General features: G+C 51.9%; 1 protein-coding gene and 2 long non-coding RNA genes across 3 annotated transcripts in view; 1 reads left to right on the forward strand and 2 right to left on the reverse strand.

Annotated features, from left to right (window-relative positions):
* Positions 1-1,886: 1,886 nt before the first annotated feature.
* Positions 1,887-5,127, reverse strand: LOC135569169 (uncharacterized). Its single transcript, XR_010462833.1, has 3 exons — positions 5,108-5,127; positions 3,163-3,231; positions 1,887-2,114 (listed from the first exon to the last, which is right to left on the reverse strand). It is a non-coding gene; the product is annotated as an uncharacterized LOC135569169 (long non-coding RNA).
* Positions 5,128-5,692: 565 nt separating this feature from the next.
* ndufab1b (NADH:ubiquinone oxidoreductase subunit AB1b) lies at positions 5,693-14,460 on the forward strand. Its single transcript, XM_065015965.1, has 5 exons — positions 5,693-5,941; positions 6,644-6,766; positions 7,548-7,635; positions 12,710-12,830; positions 14,251-14,460. Exons 1-4 carry the CDS (start codon positions 5,771-5,773, stop codon positions 12,799-12,801), a joined length of 474 nt encoding a protein of 157 aa, XP_064872037.1. The 5' UTR covers positions 5,693-5,770; the 3' UTR covers positions 12,802-12,830; positions 14,251-14,460.
* A 4,683-nt stretch (positions 14,461-19,143) lies between these two features.
* Positions 19,144-20,000, reverse strand: part of LOC135569171 (uncharacterized) — a 2,481-nt gene continuing 1,624 nt past the window's right edge. The window contains exon 2 of the long non-coding RNA XR_010462834.1: positions 19,144-20,000. This exon is cut by the window's right edge and continues 1,052 nt beyond it. This is a non-coding gene — a long non-coding RNA (uncharacterized LOC135569171).

A 20,000-nucleotide genomic window follows, 5' to 3' on the forward strand; every position in this document is an offset into this window, starting at 1 on the left:
GAGACCCTGGTCTAGAAGAGGAGACCCCTGGTCTAGAAGATGGAGACCCCTGGTCAGTCAGAAGAGGAGACCCCTGGTCTAGAAGAGGAGACCCTAGTCTAGAAGAAGAGGAGACCCTGGTCTAGAGGAGAGAGTTCCCTGGTCTAGAAGAGGAGTCCCCTGGTCTAGAAGATGGAGACCCCTGGTCTAGAAGAGGAGACCCCTGGTCTAGAAGAGGAGACCCTGGTCTAGAAGAGGAGTCCCCTGGTCTAGAAGAGGAGTCCCCTGGTCTAGAAGAGGAGTCCCCTGGTCTAGAAGAGGAGACCCCTGGTCTAGAGAGGAGTCCCCTGGTCTAGAAGAGGAGTCCCCTGGTCTAGAAGAGGAGACCCTGGTCTAGAAGAGGAGTCCCCTGGTCTAGAAGAGAGTCCCCTGGTCTAGAAGAGGAGTCCCCTGGTCCCTGGTCTAGAAGAGGAGTCCCCTGGTCTAGAAGATGGAGTCCCCTGGTCAGAAGAGGAGTCCCCTGGTCTAGAAGAGGAGTCCCCTGGTCTAGAAGAGGAGTCCCCTGGTCTAGAAGAGGAGTTCCCTGGTCTAGAGGAGACCCTGGTCTAGAAGAGGAGTCCCCTGGTCTAGAAGAGGAGACCCCTGGTCTAGAAGAGGAGACCCCTGGTCTAGAAGAGGAGTCCCTGGTCTAGAAGAGGAGTCCCTGGTCTAGAAGAGAAGAGGAGACCCTGGTCTAGAAGAGGAGACCCCTGGTCTAGAAGAGGAGTCCCCTGGTCTAGAAGAGGAGTCCCTGGTCTAGAAGAGAGGTCCCCTGGTCTAGAAGAGAGTCCCCTGGTCTAGAAGAGGAGACCCTGGTCTAGAAGAGGAGTCCCCTGGTCTAGAAGAGGAGTCCCCTGGTCTAGGAAAGGAGACCCCTGGTCTAGAAGAGGAGTCCCCTGGTCTAGAAGAGGAGACCCTGGTCTAGAAGAGGAGTCCCCTGGTCTAGAAGAGGAGTCCCCTGGTCTAGAAGAGGAGTCCCCTGGTCTAGAAGAGGAGTCCCCTGGTCTAGAAGAAGGAGTCCCCTGGTCTAGAAGAGGAGTCCCCTGGTCTAGAAGAGGAGTCCCTGGTCTAGAGGAGTCCCTGGTCTAGAAGAGAAGAGGAGACCCCTGGTCTAGAAGAGGAGTCCCCTGGTCTGGTCTGGTAGAAGAGGAGTCCCCTGGTCTAGAAGAGGAGTCCCCTGGTCTAGAAGAGGAGTCCCCTGGTCTAGAAGAGGAGACCCCTGGTCTAGAAGAGGAGTCCCCTGGTCTAGAAGAGGAGACCCCTGGTCTAGAAGAGGAGACCCCTGGTCTAGAAGAGGAGTCCCCTGGTCTGAAGAGAAGAGGAGTCCCCTGGTCTAGAAGAGGAGTCCCCTGGTCTAGAAGAGGAGTCCCCTGGTCTAGAAGAGGAGTCCCCTGGTCTAGAAGAGGAGTCCCCTGGTCTTGAAGAGGAGACCCCTGGTCTTGAAGAGGAGACCCCTGGTCTAGAAGAGGAGTCCCCTGGTCTAGAAGAGGAGACCCCTGGTCTAGAAGAGGAGTCCCCTGGTCTAGAAGAGGAGTCCCCTGGTCTAGAAGAGGAGTCCCCTGGTCTAGAAGAGGAGACCCCTGGTCTAGAAGAGGAGGATGAGGATGAGGAAGAGGATGAACTCACCCTTTGCTGAATTTTTTGAACGGCGGCCGAATGACACTCCGGCTCTTCACAACACAGTGCCTCCCCACCCTGACATTGGCCAGGTCTCCACGGATTATACAGTCATTCATTACTATAGTCTGGAGGGGACGAACAGAGGGAGGGAGAATGACACTCCGGCTCTTCACAACACAGTGCCTCCCCACCCTGACATTGGCCAGGTCTCCAGGGATTATACAGTCATTCATTACTATAGTCTGGAGGGGACGAACAGAGGGAGGGAGAATGACACTCCGGCTCTTCACAACACAGTGCCTCCCCACCCTGACATTGACCAGGTCTCCAGGGATTATACAGTCATTCATTATTATAGTCTGGAGGGGACGAACAGAGGGAGAGAGAATGACACTCCGGCTCTTCACAACACAGTGCCTCCCCACCCTGACATTGACCAGGTCTCCAGGGATTATACAGTCATTCATTACTATAGTCTGGAGGAGGGAGGGAGGGAGGGAGGAGAGAGGCAGACAGACAGGGGTGACACAGACAGGGGTGACACAGACAGACAGACAGTCAGGGAGGGGGAGGGAGGGAGGGAGACAACACAGGGATTGGGGAGACAGATTCAGGGGAGGGAGGGAGGGAGACAGACAGACAGGGGGTGAGACAGACAGACATGGGGAGACAGACAGACAGGGGGAGGGAGACAGACAGGGAGGGAGGGGAGACAGACAGACAGGGAGGGAGACAGACGGAGGGAGACAGGGAGGGAGACAGACAGACAGACGGAGGGAGACAGGGAGGGAGACAGACAGGGAGGGAGACAGACAGGGAGGGAGACAGACAGACAGGAGGGGAGACAGACAGGGAGGAGACAGACAGACAGGGAGGGAGACAGACAGACAGGGAGGAGGGACAGACACAGACAGGGAGGGAGACAGGAGGGAGGGACAGGGAGAGGGAGGGAGACAGACAGGATGGCAGGGTGACAGACAGGGAGGGAGGGAGGGAGGAGGGAGGGAGGGAGACAGACAGGATGGCAGGGTGACACAGACAGGGAGGGAGGGAGGGAGGGAGACAGACAGACAGACAGGGAGGGAGACAGGGAGGGAGGGAGACAGACAGACAGACAGGGAGGGAGACAGGGAGGGAGGGAGACAGACAGACAGACAGGGAGGGAGGGAGACAGACAGACAGGGAGGGAAGGGAGACAGGAGGGAGGGAGGGGGAGGGAGGGAGGGACAGGGAGGGAGGAGACAGGGAGGGAGGGAGACAGGAGGACAGGGAGACAGACAGACAGACAGGGAGGGAGACAGGGAGGGAGACAGACAGACAGGGAGGGAGACAGACAGGGAGGGAGACAGGGAGGGAGACAGACAGGGAGGGAGACAGACAGGATGGCAGGGTGACACAGACAGGGAGGGAGACAGGGAGGGAGGGAGACAGACAGGGAGGGAGGGAGACTCGTGGTTTATTACCTGCATAGTGAACATAATGAATAAAGCCCCTGTAATACCGGTGTAGCTTGTTGTTACTTACTTTGCCGTTGAGGACGATGTTCTGACTGCCGCAGAGCACCGACTGCCTGCTCACTTTGTTACCAGATGCCTGACAGGGAGAGAGGACATGCTGATCAGTTGGTATAACCGGTATTGACTCAGATACAGGTTTACAGACCACCGCTAGATGCTAACTGACAGGGAGAGAGGACATGCTGATCAGTTGGTATAACGGTACTGACTCAGATACAGGTTTACAGACCACCGCTAGATGCTAACTGACAGGGAGAGAGGACATGCTGATTCAGTTGGTATAACCGGTACTGACTCAGATACAGGTTTACAGACCACATTTACATTTACATTTAAGTCATTTAGCAGACGCTCTTATCCAGAGCGACTTACAAGACCACCGCCAGATGCTAACTGTAATCGGTGCCTCGTCAAGAAATGGTCTAACTGCAATTAATGCCAGGTCGCAATTGTAAATGAGAACTTGTTCTCAACTTGCTTACCTGGTTAAATAAAGGTGAAATAAATAAAAAATTCAAGGGACCGAGCTAGCAATGAGGGTTCAGTGCATTGACTGTGTATATACACTGAATATACTAAAAACATTAAGAACACCTGCTCTTTCCAGGACACAGACTGACCAGGTGAATCCAGGTGAAACCTATGATCCCTTATTGATGTCACTTTGTTAAAACCACTTCAATCAGTGTAGATGAAGAAGGGAAGGAGACATGTAGATGAAGAAGGGGAGGAGACATGTAGATGAAGGGGAGGAGACATGTAGATGAGGAAGGGGAGGAGACATGTAGATGAGGAAGGGGAGGAGACATGTAGATGAAGGGGAGGAGACATGTAGATGAAGAAGGGGAGGAGTCGGGTTAAATAAGGATTTGAGGCATAGACTGTGTGTGTACCATTCAGAGGGTGAATGAGCAAGACAAATATATTGAAGTGCCTTTGAACGGGGTTTGGTTGTAGGTGCCAGGCGCACCGGTTTGTATCAAGAACTGCAACGCTGCTGGGGTTTATCACGCTCAACCGTTTCCCTGTGTGTATCAAGAACGGTCCACCACCTAAAGGACATACAGCCAACTGGACACAACTGTGGGAAGCATTGGAGTCAACATGGACCAGCATCCCTGTTGGGACGCTTTCTACACCTTGTAGTCAACATGGGCCAGCATCCCAGTTGGGACGCTTTCTACACCTTGTAGTCGACATGGACCAGCATCCCAGTTGGGACGCTTTCTACACCTTGTAGTCAACATGGACCAGCATCCCAATTGGGACGCTTTCTACACCTTGTAGTCAACATGGGCCAGCATCCCAGTTGGGACGCTTTCTACACCTTGTAGTCAACATGGACCAGCATCCAAGTTGGGACGCTTTCTACACCTTGGAGTCAACATGGGCCAGCATCCCAGTTGGGACGCTTTCTACACCTTGTAGTCAACATGGACCAGCATCCCTGTTGGGACGCTTTCTACACCTTGGAGTCGACATGGACCAGCATCCCTGTTGGGACGCTTTCTACACCTTGGAGTCAACATGGACCAGCATCCCTGTTGGGACGCTTTCTACACCTTGGAGTCAACATGGACCAGCATCCCTGTTGGGACGCTTTCTACACCTTGTAGTCGACATGGACCAGCATCCCTGTAGGACGCTTTCTACACCTTGTAGTCGATGCCCCTGACGAATTAAGGCTGTTCGGAGGAGCAAAAGGAGGTACAACTCAATACTAGGAAGGTGTTCATAATGTTTGGTATCCTCAGTGTAAATACCAATATATATATATATATATATATACACACACATTCATATGTACAGCACTTAAAGTTAGGAGGGACAAAAAGGAGATACAACTCAATATTAGGAAGGTGTTCATAATGGTTTGTATACAATGAGCTAAACGCTAACTTGCTAATCGTTAACGTTATCTAGTCAAATAAACACCGAATTACAAGCTTTACCGTTTCAATGTATTCCGCCTTGTTGTACAGTATCTCACACAATTCCATGGTTGTAACGATTTCTGTTTTGAAAATGTACAGAAAACGAGTTGATGTGGTTTGTTTTTTTGCTCTGCTGTCAGCCTCTCCCTTCAGACCATACTAGCAGAGCACTGAAACATCGATGATGATTAAAAAAAAGCTCTTCCGCTCACAAATAATAAGTAATATTCAACTAATTAATTTTTTAAAAATATGTGTGTTAAAGAATTAACATCATTTGTTAATGATCGACGAAATAATAATATAAATATATAATTGTTTAATATAATTGTTGATTTTGTTTTGGTTCTGTTGATTAGTCATGTCTTACGTACAGAACGTAATACCTTTGATCGGCTACCCGACGATGCGACAAAATTCAAACAAAGTCACAATTATTACATTATTCCAATTTAATTAAATAAGAAAACATACCGGAAAGCATTATAATTACGTTATAGCTTAATAAAGAAAAATCATATTAAATATCGGCGTTATTTAAAAAAAAAAAATAACTAGTGCGCCTGCGCACATTTGACCTCCTTTTCCCTTTGACTTTGTGGCTGTGCTATCTAGTGGAAACCAACTTGTCTTCCAAAACGCGTGTTTTGCTTTGCACTCTGGGATTTGATCCTCAAAACCATGGCGGCCCGTGTCCTAGCGCAGTGTGTCCGCCAGCTCCCCCGGTCTTCCGTGAGACTCTCGTCGGGTAACATTGCAGTGAGAACCGCAGCTGTCCCGGTCCTATTCAACCCCCGACCGTTGTCCTTCATTGCCAGCAGTCAGCGGACCCGGTGGATCGAACAAACACGGGTTTGTCTTGAATAACATGGGAGACATTTAGTCGCTGCTGTGGCCTAGTAGTGATGGATTGTACATTGACCTACCAGTGTCTTTCCAAACTAAATCTGTAACTAAGTGCCAACCGGTCACTTTGCAAAGCCAAGCTCTTAAAACCGGGACAAAACTGGTTCCGTTTTACTAATTCAACGAAACCGACTCTGTAAAAATGCATAGTTTGAATGATACATGCATTTATGTTACAAAACAACCGTCTGTGTCTCATGTGTTAGCAGCAGACAAAGTTAAGCTAAGCTAATTTATCATGTAATCGTTTTGATACTTGGCTAGTTTAGTTGAGTACAATTTGAATTATACTTTATGTTCAAACTGTCGTACAATTAAGTACTGTTAGCATAGCGTACTAGCATGTTATATAGTGTATACTAGCTAGATGACCAGTCGATTTGACTCATTTTAATTTACTCTAAAGCAAATTTGTCATTTATTATCAATACCTAAGGTTGATGTGACGCACGCATGACTTGTGCACTAAATCCAATGCAGTGGACATCTGTAATATTAGCTAGCTATTATCTAGGCTTGAACTAAACTGCTTGATTGGTCAAATGGGTGCATTGTGCAGAAGTGTTGTCAGTCAAGCTGGCATCGATAAGTGAATGACCTCTGAACCCATCCTTTCTTCCTTCCTGTCCTTCTTCTTCTTCTCTCTAGATCTCCAGCTCAGTGGGAGTGTTCTGTAGACAGTATGGAGACCTGCCTCCCCTCACAGTTGAAAGCATCAAAGAACGAGTGATGTACGTCCTCAAGCTCTACGACAAGATCAACCCAGAGAAGGTAAGAACAGATCCGAGGCGCCACGACTCGTTTTCGAGAGGAGGAATAGCGAGTCATTAGTCCAGACGGTTTTACGTTTTGCAATGACAACAAGAGAGAGTTTCTATTGGACAAATCCTCTCCTGTTTCATTCCCATTCGCTTCCTCGTGGTTCTGTTTGTCTAGTGAATTTATTCTCCACATATCTAGGATCAGTTTGACATCAACACTCCTTATCTTTCATACATTTATTCATACAATTTCCTCCTTCCAACAAGATATAGTCCCGACACTAATCTAAGGTTGCTACCCAAGCTGGCTGGCTGGTTGTTCGTTCGATCGGTTCGGTTGCCAGAGACACGACCCAGTTCGTTCAGTCTTTTTTTATCTGTATCTATGGCAACCCAGTCGTTCAGTCTTTTTGTTCTGTTTTTTTACATTGAAGATTTTATAAATTGCCTGGCTGGGCTGATGAGACAGTGGACTGCGCAGTCAGATGGAACAGCGTAAATAGACATTTTAACGTCAGAGATTAGACCCACCCGTTGTATAAATACAAAAGTATGTGGACACCCCTTCAAAAATGTTAACGCCCATGATTTTGGACGAGTAGGTGTCCACATACTTTTGGTTATGTATCTCAGAGTAGGACTGGTTATGTATCTCAGAGTAGGACTGGTTATGTATCTCAGAGTAGGACTGGTTATGTATCTCAGAGTAGGACTGGTTATGTATCTCAGAGTAGAACTGCAGATCTAGGATGTCTCTGTCCTGATCTCCTCTGATCGATCTGTATCCTCAGCTGGCGACGTCGTCCCACTTCCTGAAGGACCTGGGGTTAGACAGCTTGGACCAGGTAGAGATCATTATGGCCATGGAGGATGAGTTTGGTGAGTCTGGCTCCCTGTATCTACTGTCTCTCCCTCCCTGTCTCTCTGTTTGACTGTCGGTCTCTCTCTCCCTCCCCGTCTGTCTCTCTCTCTCCCTCCCCGTCGGTCTGTCTCTCTCTCTCCCTCCCCGTCGGTCTGTCTCTCTCTCTCCCTCCCCGTCTGTCTCTCTCCCTCCCCGTCTGTCTCTCTCTCTCCCTCCCCGTCGGTCTGTCTCTCTCCCTCCCCGTCGGTCTGTCTCTCTCCCTCCCCGTCGGTCTGTCTCTCTCTCTCCCTCCCCGTCGGTCTGTCTCTCTCTCTCCCTCCCCGTCGGTCTGTCTCTCTCTCTCCCTCCCCGTCGGTCTGTCTCTCTCTCCCTCCCCGTCGGTCTGTCTCTCTCCCTCCCCGTCGGTCTGTCTCTCTCTCTCCTCCCCGCCGGTCTGTCTGTCTCTCTCCCTCCCCGTCGGTCTGTCTGTCTCTCTCTCCCCGCCGGTCTGTCTGTCTCTCTCCCTCCCCCCGGTCGGTCTGTCTCTCTCCCTCCCCGTCGGTCTGTCTGTCTCTCTCCCTCCCCGCCGGTCTGTCTGTCTCTCTCTCCCCGTCGGTCTGTCTCTCTCCCTCCCCGCCGGTCTGTCTCTCTCCCTCCCCGTCGGTCTCTCTCTCCTCCCCGCCGGTCTGTCTCTCTCTCCCTCCCCGCCGGTCTGTCTCTCTCCCTCCCCGTCGGTCTGTCTCTCTCTCCCTCCCCGTCGGTCTCTCTCTCCCTCCCCGTCGGGTCTCTCTCTCCCTCCCTCCCGTCGGTCTGTCTCTCTCTCCCTCCCCGTCGGTCTCTCTCTCTCCCTCCCCGTCGGTCTGTCTCTCTCCCTCCCTCCCCCCGGTCTGTCTCTCTCCCTCCCCGTCTCTCCTCCCGGTCTGTCTCTCTCCCTCCCTCCCCGTCGGTCTGTCTCTCTCCCTCCCTCCCGGTCTGTCTCTCTCCCTCCCTCCCCCGTCTGTCTCTCTCTCCCCTCCCCGTCTGTCTCTCTCTCTCCCTCCCGTCGGTCTGTCTCTCTCTCTCCCTCCCCGTCGGTCTGTCTCTCTCTCTCCTCCCCGTCGGTCTGTCTCTCTCTCCCTCCCTCCCGTCGGTCTCTCTCTCCCTCCCCGTCGGTCTGTCTCTCTCCCTCCCCCCCGGTCTCTCTCTCTCCCCCCGTCGGTCTCCCCGCCTCTCTCCCTCCCCGTCGGTCTCTCTCTCTCTCTCCCCTCCTCCCCGCCGGTCTGTCTCTCTCTCCCTCCCCGTCGGTCTGTCTCTCTCTCTCCCTCCCCGTCGGTCTGTCTCTCTCTCTCCTCCCCGCCGGTCTGTCTCTCTCTCTCCCTCCCCGTCGGTCTGTCTCTCTCCTCCCCGTCGGTCTGTCTCTCTCTCTCCCTCCCCCCGGTCTGTCTCTCTCTCTCCCTCCCCGTCGGTCTGTCTCTCTCTCTCCCTCCCCGTCTGTCTCTCTCTCCCTCCCCGTCTGTCTCTCTCCCTCCCCGTCGGTCTGTCTCTCTCTCTCCCTCCCCGTCTGTCTCCCCTCCCTCCCCGTCTGTCTCTCTCCCTCCCCGTCTGTCTCTTTCCTCCCCGTCTGTCTCTCTCCCTCCCCGTCTGTCTCTCCCGTCTGTCTCTCTCCCTCCCCCCGGTCTGTCTCTCTCCCTCCCCGTCGGTCTGTCTCTCTCTCCCCCCCGTCGGTCTGTCTCTCTCCCTCCCCGTCGGTCTGTCTCTCTCTCCTCCCCGTCGGTCTGTCTCTCTCCTCCCCGTCGGTCTGTCTCTCTCCCTCCCGTCGGTCTGTCTCTCTCCCTCCCCGTCGGTCTGTCTCTCTCCCTCCCCGTCGGTCTGTCTCTCTCCCTCCCCGTCGGTCTGTCTCTCTCCCTCCCCGTCGGTCTGTCTCTCTCCCTCCCCGCCGGTCTCTCTCTCTCCCTCCCCCCGTCTCTCTCTCTCCTCTCTCTCTCTCCCTCCCCGTCGGTCTGTCTCTCTCCTCCCCGTCGGTCTGTCTCTCTCTCCCTCCCCGTCGGTCTGTCTCTCTCCCTCCCCGTCGGTCTCTCTCTCCCTCCCCGCCGGTCTGTCTCTCTCTCCCTCCCCCCCGGTCTGTCTCTCTCCCTCCCGTCGGTCTGTCTCTCTCCCTCCCCGTCGGTCTGTCTCTCTCCCTCCCCGTCGGTCTGTCTCTCTCCCTCCCCGCCGGTCTGTCTCTCTCTCCCTCCCCGTCGGTCTGTCTCTCTCCCTCCCCGTCGGTCTGTCTCTCTCCTCCCCGCGGTCTGTCTCGGTCTGTCTCTCTCCTCCCCGTCGGTCTGTCTCCCTCCTCCCTCCCCGTCGGTCTGTCTCCCTCCCTCCCCGTGCCGGTCTGTCTCTCTCCTCTCGGTCTCTCCTCCCCGTCGGTCTGTCTCTCTCTCCCTCCCCGTCGGTCTGTCTCTCTCCCTCCCCGTCGGTCTCTCTCTCTCCCTCCCCGTCGGTCTCTCTCTCTCCCTCCCCGTCGGTCTCTCTCTCTCTCCCTCCCCGTCGGTCTGTCTCTCTCCCTCCCCGTCGGTCTCTCTCTCCCTCCCCGTCGGTCTCTCTCCTCCCTCCCCGTCGGTCTGTCTCTCTCCCTCCCCGTCGGTCTGTCTCTCTCTCCCTCCCCGTCGGTCTGTCTCTCTCCCTCCCCGTCGGTCTGTCTCTGTCTCTCTCCCTCCCCGTCGGTCTGTCTCTCTCCCTCCCCGTCGGTCTGTCTCTCTCCCTCCCCGTCGGTCTGTCTCTCTCCCTCCCCGTCGGTCTGTCTCTCTCCCTCCCCGTCGGTCTGTCTCTCTCCCTCCCCGTCGGTCTGTCTCTCTCCCTCCCCGTCGGTCTCTCTCTCTCCCTCCCCGTCGGTCTGTCTCCCTCCCTCCCCGTCTGTCTCGGTCTGTCTCTCTCTCCCTCCCCGTCGGTCTGTCTCTCTCCCTCCCCGTCGGTCTGTCTCTCTCCCTCCCCGTCGGTCTCTCTCTCTCCTCTCCCTCCCGGTCTGTCTCTCTCTCTCCCTCCCCGTCGGTCTGTCTCTCTCTCTCCCTCCCCGTCGGTCTGTCTCTCTCTCTCCCTCCCCGTCGGTCTGTCTCTCTCTCCCTCCCCGTCGGTCTGTCTCTCTCTCTCCCTCCCCGTCGGTCTGTCTCTCTCTCTCCCTCCCCGTCGGTCTGTCTCTCTCTCCCTCCCCGTCGGTCTGTCTCTCTCTCTCCCTCCCCGTCGGTCTGTCTCTCTCTCTCCCTCCCCGTCGGTCTGTCTCTCTCTCCCTCCCCGTCGGTCTGTCTCTCTCCCTCCCCGTCTCTCTCTCTCCCTCCCCGTCGGTCTGTCTCTCTCCCTCCCCGTCGGTCTGTCTCTCTCTCTCCCTCCCCGTCGGTCTGTCTCTCTCCTCTCTCTCTCTCCCTCCCCGTCGGTCTGTCTCTCTCTCTCCCTCCCCGTCGGTCTGTCTCTCTCTCTCCCTCCCCGTCGGTCTGTCTCTCTCTCTCCCTCCCCGTCGGTCCCCTGTCTCTCTCTCTCCCTCCCCGTCGGTCTGTCTCTCTCTCTCCCTCCCCGTCGGTCTGTCTCTCTCCCTCCCCGTCGGTCTGTCTCTCTCTCTCCCTCCCCGTCGGTCTGTCTCTCTCCCTCCCCGTCGGTCTGTCTCTCTCCCTCCTCCCCGTCTGTCTCTCTCCCTCCCCGTCTGTCTCTCTCCCTCCCCGTCTGTCTCTCTCCCTCCCCGTCTCTGTCTCTCCCTCCCCGTCTGTCTCTCTCCCTCCCCGTCTCTCTCCTGTCTCTCTCTCCCTCCCCGTCGGTCTGTCTCTCTCCCGCCCCGTCGGTCTGTCTCTCTCCCGCCCCGTCGGTCTGTCTCTCTCCCTCCCCGGTCTCTCTCTCCCTCCCCCCCGGTCTGTCTCTCTCCCTCCCCGTCGGTCTGTCTCTCTCCTCCCCGTCGGTCTGTCTCTCTCCCTCCCCGTCGGTCTGTCTCTCTCCCTCCCCGTCGGTCTCTCTCTCTCCTCCCCGTCGGTCTGTCTCTCTCTCTCCCCTCCCCGTCGGTCTGTCTCTCTCTCTCCCTCCCTCCCCGTCGGTCTGTCTCTCTCTCTCCTCCCTCCCCGTCGGTCTGTCTCTCTCCCTCTCTCTCTCCTCCCTCCCCGTCGGTCTCTCTCTCTCCCTCCCTCCCCGTCGGTCTGTCTCTCTCTCTCTCCCTCCCCGTCGGTCTCTCTCTCTCTCTCCCTCCCCGTCGGTCTGTCTCTCTCTCTGTCCTCTCCTCCCCGTCGGTCTGTCTCTCTCTCTCCCTCCCTCCCCGTCGGTCTGTCTCTCTCTCCTCCCCTCCCTCCCCGTCGGTCTGTCTCTCTCTCTCCTCCCCTCCCCGTCGGTCTGTCTCTCTCTCTCTCCTCCCCGTCGGTCTGTCTGTCTCTCTCTCTCTCTCTCCCTCCCCGTCGGTCTGTCTCTCTCTCTCCCTCCCTCCCCCCGTCGGTCTGTCTCTCTCTCTCCCTCCCTCCCGTCGGTCTGGTCTCTCTCTCTCTCCTCCCTCCCCGTCGGTCTGTCTCTCTCTCTCCCTCCCTCCCCGTCGGTCTGTCTCTCTCTCTCCCTCCCTCCCCGTCGGTCTGTCTCTCTCTCTCCCTCCCTCCCCGTCGGTCTGTCTCTCTCTCTCCTCCCCTCCCCGTCGGTCTGTCTCTCTCTCCCCTCCCTCCCCCCCCGGTCTGTCTCTCTCTCCTCCCCGTCGGTCTGTCTCTCTCTCTCCCTCCCCGTCGGTCTGTCTCCCTCTCTCCCTCCCCGTCGGTCTGTCTCTCTCTCTCCTTCCCCGTCGGTCTGTCTCTCTCTCTCCCTCTCTGTCGGTCTGTCTCTCCATGTCTGTGTCTGCCTGCTGGTCCATTCGTTGATTTAAATAGGAATGTTCTAGACTAGTCATTATATATTCATGTCAATAACTTAGTTGTTAGGATTAATTAACCCTTTCCACTTCCTACATACAACTGTGGTTAATACCACTGTGTTAACGAATGTGTGTGTGTGTGTTAAGCCTAATGTGTGTGTGTGTGTGTGTGTGTGTGTGTGTGTTAAGCCGTGTGTGTGTGTTAAGCCTAATGTGTGTGTGTGTTAAGCCGTGTGTGTGTGTGTGTGTTAAGCCTAATGTGTGTGTGTGTTAACATGTTCCTGCTGCAGGGTTTGAGATCCCGGATGTGGAGGCAGAGAAGCTGATGTCTCCTCAGGATATCGTCCAGTACATCGCTGACAAGAAGGACGTGTATGAATAACAATGAACCAGGAACTACTAACACCCCCAGTGAGTGTCCACACCGACTTCCCCCACGCCGACGACAAGGGCGTAACGCTCTCTCACCATTTAAACAACTGTTAAAAAGCCTTGTGTTTCGGCCTTCATCAGAGCTCTGTCATTCGTCTCCAATGACGTGTATCTATCTATCTATATATATATATATATATAAACAAAAACCCTGGATTGCTGATAATGTTTTGTTTTTGGAGAGACTTTGAAGACACTCAGGGAGCCAAGATGGAGGCCCGGTGGCTTCAACACAGTGCCCCTTATTGGTCATTTAGTGACACGCCCCCTGTCGGTCATTTAGTGACACGCCCCCCTATTGGTCATTTAGTGACACGCCCCCCTATCGGTCATTTAGTGACACGCCCCCCTATCGGTCATTTAGTGACACGCCCCCTATCGGTCATTTAGTGACACCCCCTATCGGTCATTTAGTGACACGCCCCCTATCGGTCATTTAGTGACACGCCCCCTTGGGATGTTCCCCCTTGCTGGAAGGGGGGGTGGGATGTTCCCCCTTAATTAGCCTCCCGTGGTCACGACCGTGTCAGCAGGGAAATCAATTAGCCTCCCGTGTCAGCAGGGAAATCAATTAGCCTCCCGTGTCAGCAGGGAAATCAATTAGCCTCCCGTGTCAGCAGGGAAATCAATTAGCCTCCCGTGTCAGCAGGGAAATCAATTAGCCTCCCGTGTCAGCAGGGAAATCAATTAGCCTCCCGTGTCAGCAGGGAAATCAATTAGCCTCCCGTGTCAGCAGGGAAATCAATTAGCCTCCCGTGTCAGCAGGGAAATCAATTAGTCATTACCGTGTCAGCAGGGAAATCAATTAGCCTCCCGTGTCAGCAGGAAATCAATTAGCCTCCCGTGTCAGCAGGGAAATCAATTAGCCTCCCGTGTCAGCAGGGAAATCAATTAGCCTCCCGTGTCAGCAGGGAAATCAATTAGCCTCCCGTGTCAGCAGGGAAATCAATTAGCCTCCCGTGTCAGCAGGGAAATCAATTAGCCTCCCGTGTCAGCAGGGAAATCAATTAGCCTCCCGTGTCAGCAGGGAAATCAAATAGCCTCCCGTGTCAGCAGGGAAATCAATTAGCCTCCCGTGGTCATTACCGTTTCAGCAGGGAAATCAATTAGCCTCCCGTGGTCATTACCGATTCAGCAGGGAAATCAATCCAACACAGGAATGAATGACCTGTGCGCAGTGATGTACTTTTTAAAAGGGCCATTTCCCAGAAATCCCGTGGACTGTGAACGCTGTAGACGTCGGCTCGAGCAGAAATGACATCGTCAATCGCAGTTTATCGGTGTTTCAATCGCTGTCTGTTTTTATTCACTAAAACAAAGAATCTACTTCCGTCACATTTTAATTAAATGAATCTGAGTTTTACTGAGGTGGAACTTCCTGTTTTTCTGCTCCTCACAGGAAGTCCTGATGATGCTGTCCGACTGGCTGGGCTGGGCAGCGTCTCCCTCCCCCCGCCGCCCACCACTTCATCGGTCCCTCTTCTCCTCCTCCGTTCTCTCTGTGGCAGCCGATGCCATTTTGTCTTGTGTTCCACTGTATTTAATGAACATGTGTATTTTCCTCCTGAGTTCGGGAGGTGAATAAATAAACATCACTTTTATGGTTGGACTCTTGTTGTACAGCGCCATCTTGTGGTACAGGGAGTCACCCCTACGGCCAGGGAGTTCCCTCAGTCACCCCTACGGCCAGGGAGTTCCCTCAGTCACCCCTACAGCCAGGGAGTTCCCTCAGTCACCCCTACGGCCAGGTTGGACTCTTGTTGTACAGCGCCATCTTGTGGTTCAGGGAGTTCCCTCAGTCACCCCTACGGCCAGGGAGTTCCCTCAGTCACCCCTACGGCCAGGGAGTTCCCTCAGTCACCCCTACGGCCAGGGAGTTCCCTCAGTCACCCCTACGGCCAGGTTGGACTCTTGTTGTACAGCGCCATCTTGTGGTTCAGGGAGTTCCCTCAGTCACCCCTACGGCCAGGGAGTTCCCTCAGTCACCCCTACGGCCAGGGAGTTCCCTCAGTCACCCCTACAGCCAGGGAGTTCCCTCAGTCACCCCTACGGCCAGGTTGGACTCTTGTTGTACAGCGCCATCTTGTGGTTCAGGGAGTTCCCTCAGTCACCCCTACGGCCAGGGAGTTCCCTCAGTCACCCCTACAGCCAGGGAGTTCCCTCAGTCACCCCTATGGCCAGGTTGGACAGCGCCATCTTGTGGTTCAGGGAGTTCCCTCAGTCACCCCTACGGCCAGGGAGTTCCCTCAGTCACCCCTACGGCCAGGGAGTTCCCTCAGTCACCCCTACGGCCAGGGAGTTCCCTCAGTCGCGCCCCAACTAAATTCACATAGAAATATGAGTAATAGATCTGTCACGGTCCTTGAAAGCAAGTCTACGAAGCAGTAGAGCAGTTCTATGTTTCCCATTCAATAAAATGTTTTTTTGTAAACCAGCTTTAAAACACAGCATTTTGGGTAATTGGAAAACACATTTCATAATGATTCTCTACACGGCTCGTTTTGTCACATACTGACATTTTAGCAACCAGGAAATGCTGGAGTGATTTCTGCACAGTATCTTTAGGAAACAATATTGAGCCTCCCCCCCTCTTTTCCCTCAATTCTTCTGACAACTATAACAGGGACTGGTCCATGTTGACAAGGTGTAGAAAGCGTCCCAACAGGGATGCTGGTCCATGTTGACTACAAGGTGTAGAAAGCGTCCCAACAGGGATGCTGGTCCATGTTGACTACAAGGTGTAGAAAGCGTCCCAACAGGGATGCTGGTCCATGTTGACTACAAGGTGTAGAAAGCATCCCAACAGGGATGCTGGCCCATGTTGACTCTACAAGGTGTAGAAAGCGTTCCACAGGGATGCTGGTCCATGTTGACTCTACAAGCTGTAGAAAGCGTCCAACAGGGATGCTGGTCCATGTTGACTCCAATGCTTCCCACAGTTGTGTCCAGTTGGCTGGATGTCCTTTAGGTGGTGGACCGTTCTTGATACACACAGGGAAACGGTTGAGCGTGATAAACCCCAGCAGCGTTGCAGTTCTTGATACAAACTGGTGTGAATGAGACCTACAACCCAACCCCGTTCAAAGGCACTTCAATATATTTGTCTTGCTCATTCACCCTCTGAATGGTACACACACAGTCCATGTCTCAAATCCTTATTTAACCCGACTCCTCCCCTTCTTCATCTACATGTCTCCTCCCCTTCTTCATCTACACTGATTGAAGTGGTTTTAACAAAGTGACATCAATAAGGGATCATAGGTTTCACCTGGATTCACCTGGTCAGTCTGTCCTGGAAAGAGGTGTTCTTAATGTTTTGTCCACTCAGTATATAACCACGTTTCAATCCACTGTTTTTGAGTAAAGTTAAACTATATATTTAAAATTATCACGAAAGTTGTTTCGGGGTAAAACAGACCCAATAAACGATGAAGATTTTTCCTGGATCAGAGACGGAATGTTTCTGTCAAAAAAGCATCGATCACGACGTCACCAGAATAAGACAATATTTATTGGAAATAGAGACGCGTCGTGTTTCTATGGAAACGTTTGTTTCCGCTGTTGTGACGATTTTATTTTACGACTTCACTCGCTCTGTGGATAGAAACGTGGTTCTCTCTGTGGATGGAAACGTGGTTCTCTCTGTGTCTCTACTACTAGAAAGGTACTTCACTCTCTCTGTGGATGGAAACGTGGTTCTCTCTGTGGATGGAAACGTGGTTCTCTCTGTGGATGGAAACGTGGTTCTCTCTGTGTACCTGCTACTAGAAAGGTACTTCACTCTGTGGATGGAAACGTGGTTCTCTCTGTGTACCTGCTACTAGAAAGGTACTTCACTCTGTGGATGGAAACGTGGTTCTCTCTGTGTCTCTACTACTAGAAAGGTACTTCACTCTCTCTGGATGGAAACGTGGTTCTCTCTGTGGATGGAAACGAGGTTCTCTCTGTGTACCTGCTACTAGAAAGGTACTTCACTCTGTGGATGGAAACGTGGTTCTCTCTGTGTCTCTACTACTAGAAAGGTACTTCACTCTCTGTGGATGGAAACGTGAGTTCTCTCTGTGGATGGAAACGAGGTTCTCTCTGTGTACCTGCTACTAGAAAGGTACTTCACTCTGTGGATGGAAATGTGGTTCTCTCTGTGGCTACTAGAAAGGTACTTCACTCTGTGGATGGAAACGAGGTTCTCTCTGTGTACCTGCTACTAGAAAGGTACTTCTCTCTGTGGATGGAAATGTGGCTCTGTGGATGGAAACGTGGTTCTCTCTGTGGATGGAAACGTGGTTCTCTCTGTGGATGGAAACGTGGTTCTCTCTGTGGATGGAAACGTGGTTCTCTCTGTGGATGGAAACGTGGTTTCTCTGTGTACCTGCTACTAGAAAGGTAGTTCATTCTGTGGATGGAAACGTGGTTCTCTCTGTGTACCTGCTACTAGAAAGGTAGTTCATTTTTTACCCAGAAGTGATTTGATATTGAGATCAACATGGCGGGACCTAAATGGACCCCCCGAGACCAAATGTCAGGGGAAAACGGTTGTTGCTTGAATGGGATCGGCCCGGGGTCCCTAGTTTTACCACCCCACCCCTGAGAATGTAGCAGGTGTCCCCGCTGTTATCCAGAGAAACTTACAGGAGCATTTTAGGGTTTAAGTGCCTCGCTCAAGGGCACGTCGACAGATTTTTCACCTCGTCGGCTCGGAAAACCTTTCAGTTACGGTCTTAACCGCCCCGTTACGCATTTTATGAATAATGACTAAACAATATTTATATTTAAATAGAACTATAACTAATTAAACTCTACCCTGTTTTACAATATATCTGATGTTAGTTCATAAGAAAGAGGTTAAGGGGTAATTGGAAATTAACCATTGTGTAGGAATGAATGTGTGTGGGTCTAAAGTAAGCAAAGAGGGTCATTAACCTATGTATGAACCAACTCAGCTATAACTCAAAGAGGGTCATTAACCTATGTATGAAACAGCAACTCAGGGCTATGAAACTCAGCTATAACTCTGTGGTGAAAGAGGGTCATTAACCTATGTATATCAGCTATAACTCAAAGAGGGTCATTAACCTATGTATGAACCGACTCAGCTATAACTCATGTATGGTCAGCTATAACTCAAAGAGGGTCATTAACCTATGTATGAACCGACTCAGCTATAACTCAAAGAGGGTCATTAACCTATGTATGAACCGACTCAGCTATAACTCAAAGAGGGTCATTAACCTATGTATGAACCGACTCAGCTATAACTCAGAGGGTCATTAACCTATGTATGAACCGACTCAGCTATAACTCAAAGAGGGTCATTAACCTATGTATGAACCGACTCAGCTATAACTCAAAGAGGGTCATTAACCTATGTATGAACCGACTCAGCTATAACTCTGTGGTGATTACATAAGACAGCGAGAGCCTCTCCAGCCTCTACTATAATAATAATATAACAATAAAATAATAATAATAATAATAAATGCCATTGGCTAATTTTGATAAGACTGGTCTCTTGTCTATTTCATGCAAATAAGGATCTTAGAAACAAGACAGAGTGATTTTAATTGAATTGTTTAATGAACACATACAGGAATGGTTCAATTCCTTTGACACCCTGCCGCCCCTAACAAGTGTGTAGGGCTCTATTTGGGCCAGAAATGAACAGACGACATCACGCCCCTAACAAGTGTGTAGGGTGTAGGGCTCTATTTGGGCCAGAAATGAACAGACGACATCACGCCCCTAACAAGTGTGTAGGGTGTAGGGCTCTATTTGGGCCAGAAATGAACAGACGACATCACGCCCCTAACAAGTGTGTAGGGCTCTATTTGGGCCAGAAATGAACAGACGACATCACGCCCCTAACAAGTGTGTAGGGTGTAGGGCTCTATTTGGGCCAGAAATGAACAGACGACATCACGCCCCTAACAAGTGTGTAGGGTGTAGGGCTCTATTTGGGCCAGAAATGAACAGACGACATCACGCCCTAACAGTGTGTGTGTAGGGCTCTATTTGGGCCAGAAATGAACAGACGACATCACGCCCTAACAAGTGTGTAGGGTGTAGGGCTCTATTTGGGCCAGAAATGAACAGACGACATCACGCCCCTAACAAGTGTGTAGGGTGTAGGGCTCTATTTGGGCCAGAAATGAACAGACGACATCACGCCCCTAACAAGTGTGTAGGGCTCTATTTGGGGATAGGGCCAGAAATGAACAGACGACATCACGCCCCTAACAAGTGTGTAGGGTGTAGGGCTCTATTTGGGCCAGAAATGAACAGACGACAGACGACATCACTGTTAGTCTTTTTATTGAGGGTTGTACCCAAGTTATACAGCTTTTGTGTTCCGACACTACGGCCAGAAGGTTTACAAACAGTTATCAATATGTCTAGCGCTCGGTCGGTCGGCTCAGCCCAGGAGACCGTCCACCAACCAACCTAATAAAACACCTTCAGTACACATTCTCTTTTAATAGCACTAAAATAATCAATCACAAAAAAAAAAAAAGTAAAATAAAACATCAACCAAGAAGGAAAAATAATAATAATAATATATATCATTATTATTATGAAATAAAAACAAAATGACAACAGAACGACAGCATCATCGTGGTCGTCGTGGTGACGACGATGGGAGGAGACATGGGACGACGGTGGGAGGAGCAGGCTGGAGTCTCTACCTTGGTTAAACGTTACCAAAATAAGGAATGTCCTTCAGAAAGTGCAGTTTCCCCCCGAAGACCCTGAAACCCTCCCCCCCCCCCCCGTCAGGAAGACACAACGCCAAAACACTGTCCCTGTAACTGACTGTAAAGTCTTTAATTATTAGTCATATTATAGACATGGGGTTTCTCTCTGTACATCGTATCAATCAGCCTCCCAAAGCAATGTGCATATTAGGTTTACAGGTCAGGCCAATATTCTACTCTGCATCTCAAGGTGTGAGGCTTCTAGCTGATACAATTCTCAGCGATAGAACGTCTCTATAGAAGTAAAGGAGAGAATTCTAGAATTCTCAGTGATAGAACGTCTCTATAGAAGTAAAGGAGAGAATTCTAGAATTCTCAGTGATAGAACGTCTCTATAGAAGTAAAGGAGAGACTTCTAGCTGATAGAACTCTAAAACTCTCAGTGATAGAACTCTAGAAC

Source organism: Oncorhynchus nerka, unplaced genomic scaffold (genome assembly GCF_034236695.1).
Source record: "Oncorhynchus nerka isolate Pitt River unplaced genomic scaffold, Oner_Uvic_2.0 unplaced_scaffold_1194, whole genome shotgun sequence".
Lineage (NCBI taxonomy): Eukaryota > Metazoa > Chordata > Actinopteri > Salmoniformes > Salmonidae > Oncorhynchus > Oncorhynchus nerka.

Excerpts from the sequence above, each read along its gene's own strand:
- ndufab1b (XM_065015965.1), top strand. The coding sequence starts at position 5,771 with ATGGCGGCCCGTGTCCTAGCGCAGTGTGTCCGCCAGCTCCCCCGGTCT. Across the intron at positions 5,942-6,643 it reads GGTGGATCGAACAAACACGG|ATCTCCAGCTCAGTGGGAGT; the intron begins GTTTGTCTTGAA and ends TCTTCTCTCTAG. Across the intron at positions 6,767-7,547 it reads ACAAGATCAACCCAGAGAAG|CTGGCGACGTCGTCCCACTT; the intron begins GTAAGAACAGAT and ends CTGTATCCTCAG.